At 56.8% G+C, this 15,331-nt stretch overlaps 3 protein-coding genes across 3 annotated transcripts; all 3 read right to left on the reverse strand.

Annotated features, from left to right (window-relative positions):
• Positions 1 to 4,716: 4,716 nt before the first annotated feature.
• Positions 4,717 to 5,589, reverse strand: GUITHDRAFT_51458 (hypothetical protein; the record flags this gene model as incomplete). The annotated part of the gene is made up of 1 exon (XM_005823537.1): positions 4,717 to 5,589. A coding segment is annotated over one exon (873 nt), but the record flags the coding sequence as incomplete, so codon positions are not given.
• A 2,225-nt stretch (positions 5,590 to 7,814) lies between these two features.
• On the reverse strand, positions 7,815 to 8,183 carry GUITHDRAFT_145577 (hypothetical protein; the record flags this gene model as incomplete). The annotated part of the gene is made up of 1 exon (XM_005823538.1): positions 7,815 to 8,183. The coding sequence occupies one exon, from the start codon at positions 8,181 to 8,183 to the stop codon at positions 7,815 to 7,817; it is 369 nt and encodes a 122-aa protein (XP_005823595.1).
• A 2,369-nt stretch (positions 8,184 to 10,552) lies between these two features.
• GUITHDRAFT_165675 (hypothetical protein) lies at positions 10,553 to 14,696 on the reverse strand (the record flags this gene model as incomplete). The annotated part of the gene is made up of 22 exons (XM_005823539.1): positions 10,553 to 11,272; positions 11,314 to 11,413; positions 11,449 to 11,502; positions 11,549 to 11,643; positions 11,696 to 11,771; positions 11,847 to 11,936; positions 11,998 to 12,060; positions 12,085 to 12,137; positions 12,184 to 12,241; positions 12,291 to 12,328; positions 12,390 to 12,461; positions 12,676 to 12,778; positions 12,825 to 12,915; positions 12,963 to 13,021; positions 13,479 to 13,548; positions 13,592 to 13,635; positions 13,902 to 13,953; positions 14,005 to 14,051; positions 14,276 to 14,330; positions 14,459 to 14,507; positions 14,554 to 14,607; positions 14,684 to 14,696. 22 exons carry the CDS (start codon positions 14,694 to 14,696, stop codon positions 11,151 to 11,153), a joined length of 1,458 nt encoding a protein of 485 aa, XP_005823596.1. The 3' UTR covers positions 10,553 to 11,150.
• Positions 14,697 to 15,331: the final 635 nt, after the last annotated feature.

Below are 15,331 nucleotides of genomic sequence, written 5' to 3' on the forward strand. Positions count from 1 at the left end.
ACAGTACTCATCCACCGTACCTTCACGTTCCAGCGCAGCCCTCAACCTCTCCTTCATACACACTCGCACAGCTTGACGATAGATCCCAGCAACGAAGATTTTCTCCAAGAAACCTGCAATGACTATCTGCTTGCATAGAAGCTTGTAGCAACCGATGATGTGATGTGCATATCTCTTGTACCTCGTGATATACGACGACATGTTCTCCCCTGAGCTCTGTCTGATCTCCTTCAGTTCCTCCACCAGCCTCTCAACCTTGCTTTCCGGCAACCAGTGCTTTGCCATGAGCTCTTTGAAGCTCTTCCAGTCCCCACCCCCGGGCAAGCACATGCTCTTGTCCCTGTCCGGTAACGACTCGTACCAGTCGCGCGTATCCCCTTCCAAGAGCGTCGAGGCTACAGCACACCAGGTGTGGCCGGGGACGTCTTGACAGCGGCACTGCAGCTCTACCTCGCACAACCATGTCACGACCGACCTGCACACGCTGAAGTCTCCGTTGAATCGACGCGCATGCTCGGAATGGAACTGACCACCTCTCCTCGGTGCCACCATCCTCCCTTCTGCATTGAGCTCAGTTTCCTTCAGGTGCTTCGCGTCTCGCGCTGGCTGTGATGTGCCAATGTCTGTCCTCTGCGAACGCAGTGAAGCCATCTCCTCCTGAAGCTCCTCCTGCACACGCTTCATCTTCGCAATCTCTCCACGCCATGCATCCGTCGAACGATGTAACCCTTCTTGCCGCTCCTGCAACTCCCGGCAAGTAGCTCGAAGAAGCATGTTCTCCTCCTCTAGTTGACCATAGCTTCTCTGTGAGTGTGACGCCTGTTGCTCTTCATCTGTTCTCAGTAGGCCGGCTTTTCTATCCCATGTAAACCCATCCAGTGATGGGAGAGAATCGTCTGATGCAGATTCGGGCCCACAAGATCCCAGCGCATCGATCTTACATGGAAGCGAATCGATCCCAGCCTCGTCGTGTCGTTCCTTCATGGTTGATCGTTGAGGAGAGCCGATCGCAGTCGTCTCTGTCATCTCCTTCACCATCTGATTCTCGCAACCTAGCATGCACGTGAAGTTGAAAACCTTTACTGACAGTTGAATTATTGACGATTCTTGAACTTATACTTTATGCACATTCGAAGGACGTGAGTCTTCCTGCTGTCCTGCCCTCCGACCGAAGAGACTCAGTGGATCCGATCGGATCGGCACGGCGGCCGGGACTCACCGAGACCTGAGCACTCAGCCCTATCATGCACATCCAGGCTACTCCCTCCTACTGCCCTCATCCCTCCTGTACTAGACGAACCCGACTGTTCAGCCCGTAAAACTCCAGCTCCATGCTCTCCTTCAGGTACCTGCCATGCCCCAACTCTCTGTCAGCCCCTTCCCCCTGCTGCCCCTCCATCCCTCTGCCTCCTCCCCTCCCTCCTCCGCGTCGCCCTCCCCCTCCCTTGCCCACCTGAAGCACGCCCACTCGTTGCGGTCGATCCCGCAAGACAGCATCTCCTCCTCGTCCCAGTCCTTGAGACACACCCACGAGTGATACCGCGGATCCCTCGCCCTCACCCCGCCTGCTCCATCCGTCACCCACTGCCGTCGCCTCCTGCCGACCTCTCACCTCGTCTCGCCTTGTTCTGCTTGATGAGCTCTATAGCACGACTAGCCGGCATGATTACATTGCATTGAGGATCCTGACAGGACGAGTCAGCCTCTCTCCCCTCCCAGCAGCAGCTCTACCTCGCACACAGCCCCCGTCCCTGTCCTGTTGTATCCTTGCGCGCATCCCTCAGGACACACGCCCGTGCTGCGCTGAGCTTCCCTGCAAGACAGCACCTCCACCTCCGCCTGCACCTCCCACCCGGTCAGCCCTACAGCCCCTCCCTCCTCCTCCCCTCTCACCTTCACCTCCACCTTCCCACACAGCCCGCACGAGCTCAGCAGCTCCAGCCTCATCGACCCCGTCCCCCCGTCCGTGTAGACTACTTCCTCCCTGCAGGGCTCCTCCACCACCTCCATCGCCCCCCGGTGACCCGCCGACACTCTCAGCGACCCTCCCGCCGGAAGCACCAGCGACGTCACCCTCACCCGCATCACCTTCGCCCCGTGTCTCCCCACCCCGTCCCCGCTCAAGATCCACTCCAGCACCTCCCTCACCCCCATCCACGTCTGCCCTCCGCTGCTCGACTCCGACACGTACCCGTACAGCCACTCCCTCCCCGGGCTCCTCCCGTCTCGCACCACCATCGCTGTCCCTGCCGCCATCTTGGGCATCGCGACGGGCGGGTTGCATGGAGCCGGACACGAGGGCCGCGACGGGTCTGACAGCCTCAGGTCCTGCAGGATGCCCGGGCTCGGATCGCACAGGACCGGCATCATGCTCAGCGGGCTGCCCACGACGAGCTCCATGCTCCTGCACTCCATCGCCTGCACCATCGTCCCGTCGTAGAGCTCCACAGGCCTCCCTAGCGACGCAGCCCCGAGCTCGCACAGCGCCACGTCATACCTCCCCGGATCAGACCCGTAGCCAGGATGGCTAGACACCCTCACCACGTCCTCGATCCGATACCCGTCCGCCCGTGTCATCCTCACCGTCACGCTCCCGTCCGCTGGGTTGACAGCCTGGTACGCGCACGCTACGCTAGTCACGGCCCATCGCGTGTCGATCAAGCTTGCGAAGCACGACGAGCTCCCGGCTGAGCGTCTGTACTGCATGAGCCAGCTGCCCGAGCAGTAGGCCGACACCGCTGAAGCATGCAGCCTCTGCAGCGCCGTGAGGTTGAGCCCCGACAGGCTCTCGTTCCCGACGCATGGCAACGAGCCGCAGAACAGCTCCTGGTATCGCCCTCCCGGCATCCCCAGCCCCAGCAAGAAGCTCGCGCTCAGCTCAGCGCTGCTCGGGTCCGGCAGCACGATGTGCGGGAAGACGGCAGAGCTGTTCAAGGACGGGTCCAGTCGCTCCCCGAACAGCATCCGGAAGAAGGCGAAGTCGCTCCCGTTGCTTACCGGGCCTCCCACCTGACCCGTGCGGAGCAGATAGGCCTCCAGCATCTGCCCCTCTATCCGCCAGGACCCCTTGGAGATGTCCAGGAAGACCGCGCTCCCCAAGCAGATCGTCTCGTCCATCGACAGCCCTCCGTCGAGGTTCCGATCGAGCGAGGTGACGAGCAGAGGAGCAAGCGTCCATGGCAGTATCGAGCTGCATGTCGCCTGCTGCTCTGCGTAGGGTCCCAACGCGAGCCCGTACCTCACAAAGTCTGCGAACGAGCAGCCAGGCCCTATCAGCTCAACCATCTCCTCCCCGAGGTCCCCGTAGCTCCACGTCTCCGCTCCAGAGCCTGTCGACCCTCCTGCCGCAGAGCCGCTTGACCCGCACTGCTCCACCGCCGGGGCATCGACCGCCCGCCTAGGGAAGAACCAAGACGGCTGCAGCAGCATCGTCAGGTTCCCTGTCGTCCACACAGACGTCAAGTAGATCTTCGCTGCCTTGTCTCGCACGTGCACGTAGCCTGACGACGTCGCCAGGCTGTTGAGCATCCGTCGCTTGGCGTCCATCATCTCCTCGGCGGTCACCACGCCGTTCCCGTCCCCGTCCACCTGCTCAACCGGCCTCACGACCCCCTCCTCTACCCCACCACCTCACTCACCTCGGCGAGAGCTGGACCTGGTATGCCGATCATCCTCCCCTCCTGCATCGAGATCGCCTCGTCTCCGTTGGCATCCGCCAGCCTCACCAGCACAAGCACCATCTCCCTCGTCATCCCGTCCAGGTCCCGCGGCAGCTTCTCGCCCCGCATGTACGCCGTCGCTGACTCCAGCAGGTACGCCAGCTCTGACGCTCCTACCTGCCCGACAGGCTGCCCGTTCTTCTTGGCGGCTACCTGCATCACCTGCCCTCCCCCTCCTCGTCAGTCCTCTGCCTCCCCCTCAAGCTCTCCTTACCACATCCAGCAGTTCGCCTTGGATCCCAAACGTCCCCTCCAGCTCCAGCCCTCCCGCCCCGCCATCCTTGTCTGAGTCTGCCATGCTGATCAACACGGCTGACACTCGCAGCATCAGGTCGCCCACGCTCTCTTCCGGGCTCCACTCCGGCGTCACCCCCCCCACAATGCCCAGCAAGAGCCTCCTCGACGTCACTTGCCCCTCCGCCCCCGCCTCAGCCACGAACGACCGTAACAAGCCGCTCACCCAGTCTTGCGATAGCTCCACCCTGCCCGAGGTAGCGAGGTAGTAGGAGCTCAGGTTCCCCGCTGCCCCCGCGATGTCTCTCACGCACACCTGACCCGCTCCGGCCACGTCTAGAGCCTCGTACATGACCTTGAGCAGCTCGACCAGCTGGATGGCCTTGACTGTCGTGTTCATCGAGCATGGCGTGTTTGCAGTGCATGGAGGGATCAGAGGCGTCACGAGCGGGACGACCGAGGGCTCCAAGCAAGGAAGAGGGTTGTACCACATGTTGACTCGAAGACCTGCTTGCAGCTGGGGGTTGAAGGCCCCAGGAGCCACGCAGCTGATCTGGTTGCTTGCCAACGAGAGGGAGGAAAGGCTGCTGAGAGAGTTGAAGACGCCTGCCTCGATGGTGGTCAGTCTGTTCGATGACAGATCGACTATCTTCAGGAGTGGAGAGCCGGCGAAGGAGCCTGGAGCTACAGACGAAACATTGCAACTCCACTGAAACAGGTACTGTAGTGATGAGAGCCCTGCGAAGGTGAGGGGAGAGATGCTCGAGAGGTTGTTCATGGAGATATCTAGATCCAAAAGTAGTGTTAGACTACTGAAGGCCCCGGGAGCAATGTTTGAGATGTTGCTTGAGGCAAAATACAGGCTTCCCAGATTCTTCAGTCCATAAAATGCATCTACTGTGATGGTGGAAATGTTGTTGCCATGGATGTCAAGACCACGCAGTAATGTCAGGCTGCTGAAGGTTCCTGGAGGTATGCCGGAGATCTGGTTGTAGCCAACACTCAGATATTGGAGGTTCCCGACTCCGGCAAAGGTATCAGGAGAGATGCTAGTGAGGCTGTTCCCATCCAGATAGAGGGTGTACAGATACGTCAGGCTGCTGAAGGTTCCAGGAGCAATGCTGGAGATCCTGTTGTTGCCAAGGTAAAGTAAACCGAGTCTTCCTAGTCCTTTGAAGGTGTCTGACGAGATGCTTGAGATTCTGTTCCCCCATAGATCGAGTTCGTAGAGTGACGACAGGTTGTTGAAGGTCCCCGGAGGTATGCTGGAGATCTGGTTGTAGCCAAGATAAAGCGTTCCTAATTGTCCAAGCCCTTTGAAGGTGTCTGACGAGATGCTTGAGATGCTGTTCCCCCATAGATCGAGGGTTTTCAGGTACGTCAGGTTGCTGAAAGCCCCGGGAGCTATGTTCACAATTTTGCTGTTCCACAGAAGAAGGGTTTGGAGTGAAATTGGCCCAGAAGAAAACTCAACAGTGATATTAGGCAAGTTGTTCCCATGCAGGTAGAGACTGTTTAGGCTTGTCATGTCTTTGAAAGACCCAGAAGCTATTTTGGAGATGCGATTGTATGAAAGATCAAGGTACATCAGGTTCTGCAGTCCCACATACATATCCGAAGAGATGTTCACCAGCATGTTGCTACGGATGTACAGATTAACAAGTGAGCTTAACTTGCTGAAAGCTCCTGCCGGCACATACGATATCTGGTTGTAAGACAGATCCAGGTACTTGAGCCCCTGCAGCCCCGCCAGTTGCTCTGACGTGATGTTTTGCAAGCGGTTCGATTGAAGATAGACTCCGACGAGCGAGGTCAGGTTGTTGAACGTCCCTGGCACGATGCTGGAGATGCTGTTGTACCCCAGGTAGAGGTACTGCAAGCTCGAGAGCCCAGTGAATGCGTTGACAGATATCGAGGTGATTGACATGTACGTCAGCCCGAGGTTCAAGCAGTCGGTAGGACAGTCGCCCTCCCTTGTCAGGACGCCTGAGGTGACGATGAAGTTGCAGGACCCGCATTGCACTGAAAGGGCCGGGGATGGAAAGGAGAGCAGGAAGGCTACGGCTGCAAGAAGAAGCCTGGGGCCAGGAAGCATCATCAGTTTGAACGGCGGAATATCTTTGACAGATATCGCAACGCTGGAGGGACCTAGATCAGGAACACGGTGAGTGAACATTATTTACACGTATCAAGGCAAGCTTCTCTTGGCTTCTGCGATGTTGCACTTATACCATCTCATGGGTTCTGCTCCCACTGCGTTTATCAAAATCCTACTCACAACCTTCAGCTCCGACCAATGGTGACAGCCGAAGTCAGTCTTGCGTGCTCTTCCTGCTACCTTATCTCCATCACATCAACTTGGCTTTTCTCATTCTTCTTCAGCTCTCCTTCTCTCTCTGCCCTCAACTGGCGTCCTTTGTTCATACCGCCATGACTAGGTTTTGCCCAATTCCGGCGGGAACCTGAGGGGAATGTCCTTAGGGGCAACCTACCGGTGGTTTACCGCGAGATAGGGGGGGTTACGTGCGAGTGATCACTCTATGGAATTGTACGCCGGTACTTTTCACGCTCTGAGCCAGTAAACTGACCACCCCTACCCCCTTCTGGTATTTAATAACCGATGTGAGGTATGGGTACGGATATGGAAACGGGCACGCGTACGGGTACGAATCACCGAATTCCGTACGGTACACTGGCCCGGGGTACGGCGCAGGCTACCGTGGCCCGGTACGCCGCCCGCCGTACGGGGTACCGTACGACGGTACGGTGAAGATCATGACCGTAATGGGCCGCCGGCAGCCGCGGAGCCGCCGTGTGGCCTGAGAGCCTCCGCCCGGCCCGGCCGGTCACCGGGTCGGGCCGCTGACCGTACCGCCTGTGATCCCCGGCGGCGCTCGGTGCCACGACGGTGGACGGTCCTCAGGTCGAGCCTGGAGGCCCCTGAGGCGGCAAGTTTCAGTTTGCACTGACTGCGGCTGACGCACTGAGATCGCCGTCGGACTCTCGGAGCAGTTCCGAGCCCAGTGAGCCTGTCGGAGGCTCACGGACTCCGACCGGCGGACCGGGGCCGCCGGGAGTGGCGGGCCCGGCCGTCACTGTGTGACTCGGACGGTTGCACTAGGAGTGAGCAGTCCGATCACAAGTTCACTGAGTTGACTCGGCGGTCAGACTGAAGAATGCTTGCGGTGAGGCTCTGACTTCTACTTCAAGGCTTTGGCTCGGTGGCCGAGCAGAGTCAAGGGTTCTGCCATTGAGCTTTCATTGCAGAGCATCAACCGTTGTCATCAACCTGCCTCATGCGGCTATCCTGGATGAATCTCCACATATCCTCAGTTTGATTGAATGAGTCATTATCGTACCTCTGTCTTCGTTGTTTTACAATTTCCGTTTTGAATACTATGATCTCAGTGACAGATGAACTGTGAGTTCACATTGCTCGAAGTGTTCGGTAAGATCGGCTATCAGTATGCAAACAATTCAGTCTGAGCATGGCCCGCCTCTTTGTGGAGGCGGCGGCGGGAGGCAAGGTGAGGCTTGTCATCACGTGTATTGAGATGGATACCTGAGAACAGCCCGGCCCCTCCTGGACATGATCTCAGGTGACTAGGTGGTAGATGCTTCTTCGTTTACTTCTGCGTTCTATCGCATTCACCGCCATCAATTACATGTACACCTCGTAACAAACTCATCCGCACCAGACACGTTTCGCTGTACACAAGTCACGTTGACTCTCGTGGGCAACAACCATCAAGTCCCATCCTTCTCAAGCACTCCATGCCTTTGACTCGTTTGCTTCTCTCGTTGCCTCCTTTCCTTCCCGCCTCCATTGTTTCCGCGTCCTTCCCCTCCTTCACGGAACTATCAGAGATGGAGCTTGTCTCCCGTTGCTCCGTAGACGGTAGGAGGGTCGTCTTGAGACAGGAGGTCAATACAGTAGGCAAGAGCCTTCAGCTGCCTCTCTCTGAATGCCCCGAGGCTCATCGCGGGTGGATCAGCCCAGTCAACATGGTCCGACTTGTTCGTTGAGCGAGGTGAACTGTTTGTCGACAACAGATCCATGCGGCTTGAAAGGACGTCCATGTCAGCCTCAAAGGCCCAATGTTCGCCCCCGTCGTTGTGAAGGCTGAGTTCGCGGAAGGAGGGTTGATGCTGCCATGCCTCGAGCGCAGCAGCAGAGCAGGGGGGAGAGTGCGATGAGTCTGCGAGGAGTGAGGGAGGGAGAGAGGACATACTTGAGTCCCCGGAAGGACTTGAAATCGCAGAGGACTTGACCATGGCGTCTGCCTTGGAACAGTACAGGACTCCGTAGGAAGCAGGGGAACAGGACGAAGAGGTTAACTCGCCCACTGGAGGCGGCGACGCAGTTTTGACGGGTCGCATCAACTTCACTGAGTTCAGTTCTTACTACGACTGCCAACTCGAACAAGTCATTTTACACGGCCGCCCGGCGGATCCAGGCTTGTACCTGAATGTTTACTCATCTTGCGGGAACCCAATTTGCTACACCAGTGGCGCCGGGATACCACTGGCACGTGCCGCCTGAAACCGCCGGGCCGGGCCGGGGCAGTGACAACGGTGAAAGTACCGGCGGGCCCGATGGCAACTTTGAGTTAAAAATCTTTACTCAAAGTTAACTTAAAGATCAGTACGAGGATCGGACAACCAGGAGAGTCGAGGAGGCCCTTGACCCTCGAGAAACTATGATGAACCAAGTTTGTCAAACTCAGATTGGCCGTACTGGTTTTTAACTTAACTTTGAGTAAAAGCCGGCCACCGTGCGGCCCTTCGGAAGGCTAACGGGGCGTGATACCGTATGATAACGTAGTATGATTGAAAAAGCCGCTAGGAAGTTGAGACGATCATCGGATGCCTGGATCACAGAACCCGGCTACGCCGTCAGAGCTTGAGACAACAAGAGGACTGCTCCTCTTTTTCTCAGTGGCACTGAGACGGTCGGCGGAGGCGGCCACAGCGGCCAGGGGGTAAAGTACGGTAAGGTACTCCGGCGTAATCGAGCCCCAGACCCCGGTCACCGGGTGACAGACCGGCGGCGGGCCGCTGGGGCTGGGACTCTCGGTCCGATGGTCAACCGTTCAGGCTACGCCGTGACGGTCCGATCACCGGGTTCGGAACCCGGCCCGGCGCGGGGGCCGGCCGCCGCCGCACAAATGCAGGCCCGCCTCAGTTCTGAGGGCCGGGCCGCCGGGGCTGCGACCCTCCACGTCGAGGGGCGATCATGGTCGGCAGGTGAGGAGAGAGCGAGGACGGGCTCGGAACGTGATGGCAAGATGGTGAGATGTTGATGATCGGACTGAGGTGAAGATATCAGATTCTTGAATGAAGAGCTGAGACGATGGAGTGATGGAGTGATGGGTTCAAGAGGGATGTTTGCTCGACCTTTTGGGACTTCTCTTCCATGGTGAACTTTACATGCACTGGACATGTTGGAGCTGGTTCTGGCCGACGCTTAACCTCCTCCAGCAAAGTCACAGGGGTAGATAGAATGAAGATCATTTCATCTCTGTTCTTGCTCGCGCTGCTCACATCCGGTATGCCTGCATGAAGTCTCTGAAACACTTTCAACATCTGATTCGATTGCTGGTAGGTTGTCGTGCGCAGAATCAAACAAACGAGATCCCCTATGTGGCTGGAACGTGGGAGATTACGTACACGTACAATGAGATGTTCGGTCCTCTTGGAGGGGTGATCACCAATCCTTGCCGCGGCCCGTTTCCTTATCGTTACACGTGGAACGTGTTGATTTACCAACTTGTAAGTGATGTGAATGGCACCAAGCAAACAACCGGAAACATCCGAGCCTGCTGGTCTGATCGGATGAATTGCATCAACGATGCTCTCAACTGGACCATTCGCGAGGGTGACAGGTAAAGTAGAGGTTGACCGCATGTGACAACATTCTGAACCTCATGTCAAGCTCCTACGTTAAGCAAGAATGTTATTTTCGTCCTTACGACCAATACGGAAGCAATTATATCCTATACCCTGGATATCCTCAGGGTTTGTTGCTTTGTCGCATGTGTGTGCTGCAACGATTCATAACGGTTGCTCGACAGGGGGATATCAAACTGAGATCAAACCAACAGATCGGTTTGGAAACACCATCTCTTCGAGGCTTTACAGCCGGTTTGCTGTACCCAATACTTCTCCGGTACCTCTTGACGAGCTGATGTCTTGACACCTGACTTCTTCGGCTTCAAGTTTGTGTACGGCTCATTCTGCAATCAGTTTGCATGGTACGATGGAACCACGACTGTCAAAGACACCCCTCTCTACAAGTATATCTTGTGAAAGCAGTGCGACTGAAGATTGACGCAAGTGCATGGAAGGGGCTCATGGCGATATGACAATGAGACTTGGATCTTTCTGAGACCGATCGAGAACTGCCCCTGCTTCCCAGCGTCAGTACTGCCATCCTCGTACGCCTCTTCTGATGAATGTTCCAGGTGCTCTGAGTGCGAGGAGACTATCCCCAACACGATTCTCAAGCAAGTCAGGAACGACGGAGGCGCGTGTCTGGCCAAGTACGGCTACAGCATCAAGGACTGCGAATGGTCCATCGTCGGGGTTGGCGGCGGGCCCGCCGTGTTCCCCCCAGCCACGACAGGACTGCCGCAGACAAGCAGGGGAGAGGATCAGGTCTGTTTCTCTTACGCCAACATCAAAGGAACCAAGCTCAAGGGTCCCACCTCCCTGCCGCAAGTGGTCGCAGCTAGCTGGGGAAAGATTGGAATACCCTCCCAGAATTTGAATCCAAACCCCTGAGCACACTTACAAGGCAGCGGGCAGCAAGGGTCGCTGCTTCACAGTCAAAGATTCAAGCAGCGAAGCCTCACGCGTTTTTCAGATTCGTTTGAACGTGAAAGCATGCAAAGAAACACATCATGACCCCTTCTCGCGTCTCCGAAACAATCGTTGTCAAAGGGAAAGCAAGGCAAGAGGAGGCAGAGGTGGGACAGTGTTGGAGCAGGCACCGCGATTGTTTCTGGGTTGGACATCCCTGCTGGCAGCGGCTCGGTAGGGAGAGTCACTTGAGTTCGAGGTCGACCAAGGGAAAGAGCAGCACGTGTTGATCGCTACTAGAAGCAACAAAGAAGTTCAAACGGCTAAGTCAGGTGAAGTTGTACAGGAGTGCCTTCCCGTCATCCCCCGATGTGACCAGCAGCTGTTTCATGTGAATCAGATCTCAGGCCCGACTGTGCGGTCAATTACCTCGCTGGTTGACTTCCCCGCCATCACCTCAGCTGATGCGATGCAACGAACCGCAGCTTTGTTCGCCCCCAACCCCCAGCAGACGGCACCTGAGAACAATGAGGAAAGGAGAAGACGAGGATGTTGTCACCTGTCTCTACGTCGTGGGCGAGCAGCATTCCGTCACCAGCTCCACTAAGAATGATACTTCCAGCCATGGCGAGAGAGTATATGAAGTCCTCGAGGTTGAACTGAGTTTGTACATTGAACACGTAACTAGATGTACCTTGTGCTCTGTGAAGGTGAACCTTGGCTGAAACCCACTCCTTGCGTCAAGAACCTGATTGCCATCTCAACCTGACGTATGGATGGTTGTTTCTTTCCACCTGAACCCGGCAGTCTGCTCCGGCAGTTACCACGTCTGTCGTAGCCATGTTGGGAGAGGTTCTCCTGACGACGATGTTTCCTACGGCGCCCGAACCTGAGTCTTGGGCGTTAGATGTATCATGACGATCTCATGGATGGAGAAAGACCTTGCTGGGTAACATGTGCTGCAATCTGATGGATAAACCGCTCCTCTCTCACGTCCCATACCTTCACTTTGCCATCCTGCACTCCCTTCAGGTCAGGATGTGGTGAAGAGGAGGAGAGAGAAAACGACGGGAGGGTGGGGGGTGAGGAGACCTGTGCTCCTACTAGGAAGGTATTGCCGTCAAGCCATGCCAGGCTTGTTATGTGCCCGCCATGTCCCGGTATTCTCCTCGACTTGTTCGCCTGCTCCGACAGGACTTCAATCCTGAGGTTCACTTCCCCAGCCCTCCTCGGCCTCTTCCACCTCCACGTCCCACAACATGGCGACACCGTCTCTGTCCCCCGAGACAAGGCTGCTCGTCTCCGCCTGCTCTTGCGGTTCAGGACCGACCTCCTCCTCACTTGCTCGCACCACAGCCATGCAGAGAACCGGTGCCGAGTGCCCTGACCAGCTCGTCACAGGAAGCTTTTGGAGGAAGAGAAAGGTCACCTTTCAGCGAAGACGCAAGGGCTCGACTGGCATGTTTGCTCAGGTCCCACACGCACACCTGAAAGGAGGGTGTGACTTGAAGCGTCGTCTGACGGCTATCGGGGAACCGTCTTGTCGTAGCTCGAGGTGAAGGCGAAGTTGCCACCTGAAGCAGCGAGCAACGAGGATGTGACTACAACTGTCTTACGGCGAGGGGGGAGGAGAACCTCCGTCGCTCTGCACTGCCTTCATGTCACTGATGCTTGCCGAATGTCCTTGCAGATCAGAGCATTGAGCTCCTGTCCACGTTGCAGCATGTGAGCGACGAGGAGAAATACGAGGATGAATGGAAGACGGAGAAGGGAGGAGGGAGGAGGGAGGGAGGAGCAGGAAGCGGGGGGTAGAGAAGTTAGAGTGGCATTGAGGGTTGAGGACGAAGGAAGAGACGAGAAGAAAAGAAAGAGGAAGCGCAAGGGAGGGAGAGAGGGAGGAGCCGGTCTTCAAGTAGCGCACCAGCTTTGTTCCACAAGCAGAGTTTCCCGTCCATACCCCCCGAGAGGACGCGGCCATCTGCGGTATGGGAGACGCAGGTGACCCACTCAGTGTGGCCGTGGGTCTGAGGAGGGACGAGGTGAGCGAGGAGGAGCGGAGGGTCGAGCGACCTTGGTGTAGAGGGTTCGCGATTTCCTCTGCTTGACTAGGTCGATGCCGTAGAGCGCGTGATCGGTAGAGCCGATGACTGCTTCACCTCCCCTTCAGCAGGGCTGTCAGCTAGTCCCCAGCTGCTCGCCTCCCTGTACCAGACGCTGATGCAAGTGTTGGGGCGGTCGCTCAGGTCCAGCAAAGTTCCTTCAGCGTTCTGAATCATCAGGTTGGTCAGTCGTAGAGGACGGAGGAGGAAAGAAGAGGAATGAGTGAGGGCGAGGGAAGGAGAAAGGAGGGATGGAGGAGAAGGGAACGACGAAGGATGTGAGGAGGATTATGGAGCGAGGGAGCGATCAGCAAGATGGATGGAAGGATGGATGGAGTTGAGAAAAACGTAAGGAGAAGTAAAGTGTGAGAGAAAAAGGAACAAGATGTTAGGTAGTCCACCTCCGGCCCAGATTTCCAAGACGCTCTTGTGCTCCAAATGGATAAAGTTTCAAGTTGAGTCGTCAGCTTTCCGATCGATTCCAACGCTGATCATCATCGCGATCACTCCCCACTGGGGTAGGAGGGGAAGAGGATAGCAACAAGTGAAGGTGAGGGAGGAGAGGAGGAGAGGAGGAGAGGAGGAGACCGCTCATCCTCGCAGCTCCTTGTGTTGTCTTGGCCACTTGCTGCTTTGCCGCCTCGGGCGTCTCGCCACTCAGCAGGGCGTATGCGGCGTGAAAGTTTTCCATGTAGCTGCGTCAGCGTCAGCTCAGCCTCGGGCAGCAGACGCGACGACTTGTCGTTGAGCGCGTGGCTGCGGGAGGCATGACCAGCCGTCGCCTGTAGGAGAGTGAGTGGCGAACCGATCCCCTCCGACGCCTTCGCATCCTCCGTCTCTCCGTCTCTCCGTCGCTACCCTCCTACCTCCTCCCATTCATCTCTCCTTTCGTACCTCCTCTTTCCCTGCATTGCTATTTCCCTGCCTGCCTCGCTCCTTCCGTTCCTCTCTCCAGGCCTTCTCCTTCCTCCCTCCCCCCCCCCCCCCCCCCCGTCCCCTTTCCCCCCTCCCTCTCCCCTTGCTTTGGAATAGAGCAGTCAGGTATCACCTTTCTCCCCAGCAACGCTGTCTCGGCATAGAGGACCTTGACCTTGTCCGGGCTGACATCGAGGCGTCAGACACGCAGGATCTCCTTCCTCGCCCTCCTTCACCGCACGAGATGGCCATGGTTCTTCTGGCACTTGAAATATTTCTTCCCCTACCCAGCCCATCATGACGGCAGCGCCTCTACTCCTGCCTCCTGCCTCCTGCCTCCTGCCTCCTGCCTCCTGCCTCCTGCCTCCTCCTCATGCATGCTCCTCCCTACACCCAACTCTCTCCTTCTGCCTCTTTCTCTCCTCCGCCCTCCATCCCCTGTCTTCTCTCCTCTCTCCTCTCTCCTCCACTTTCCTCCCTCCATCCTCCGCCCATCCTCCTCCTGACCTTGATAGTTCCGTCATTCTTGCCTACTGGCTGATCATACACAACTCCGACCCACCTTGTGCAGAACGTCAGCAGGTCCAGGCAGAACGCAGCATTCTTTCATCGCACAACATCGGAGCAACAACACACAGATTGTGAGATAATCGGCAAGGGAGGAAAACAGTGCAGGGCCATGGCACATACATTCCAGATGGGAGATCTGGAAGATCGGAGCCAAGAAACGCGATTTCACCTAAAACAAGACTGTCAGCAGAGAGCTGAACAAGTTGAGTTCTTACCGGTGTTTCCATCTACAACACATCTCTGACCAACTTCCATGTGTTCAGCAGCACCTGATCGAAGTGTCCATTACTACCCTAGACACCCCGATCGATTTGCCCTAATCCCTCGTTCTGTTCCTTTCTTTACCTCTGTCTCCCATACCTGCATAGCCCTCGCTCCCTCCTTCCTTCCCTTGCCCTCCCTCCCATCCCCGTCTCCTTCTCCCCCTAACCCCGCTCCTCCTGCTCCTCCTGCTCCTCCTGCTCCTCCTGCTCCTGCTCCTGCTCCTGCTCCTCCTCCTGCTCCTCCTCCTGCTCCTGCTCCTCCTGCTCCCCCTTCCTCCTCCTCCTGCTCCTCCTCCTGCTCCTCCTCCTGCTCCTCCTCCTCTTTGTTATCGCCCTCCTCCTCCTCCATGACCTCAATCCAATCCTTGTGCCTTCGTCTGCGTGCTATGTCCTCCTCCTCTTCCATCCTCCCTCTCCCCGTCTCAACCCTTCCTCCCCTCACGCTTTTTCGTAGCCTCCTGAGCTGTGGTGGGACGGAGCTTACCCAGACATGGTGGACAAGCTCAAACAGAAAGTTGTCAACTGGTGTACAGACTATATCACCTCTCCTTTGCTCACAATCAACATCTCATCTTGCAATCTATCTCTTCTCCCATCTCACAATTCAATATCTCCCTCTCTCCTCTCCTAATAACTCCCTCCCGTGAGCTTACGCTCCTTGCAAGGTTCTATGTCATTCCAAGAACGCATGTAAGGTTGAAGAACAGATACAACAGGTTCTATAGGTGAT

This window comes from Guillardia theta (genome assembly GCF_000315625.1).
Source record: "Guillardia theta CCMP2712 unplaced genomic scaffold GUITHscaffold_106, whole genome shotgun sequence".
NCBI lineage: Eukaryota > Cryptophyceae > Pyrenomonadales > Geminigeraceae > Guillardia > Guillardia theta.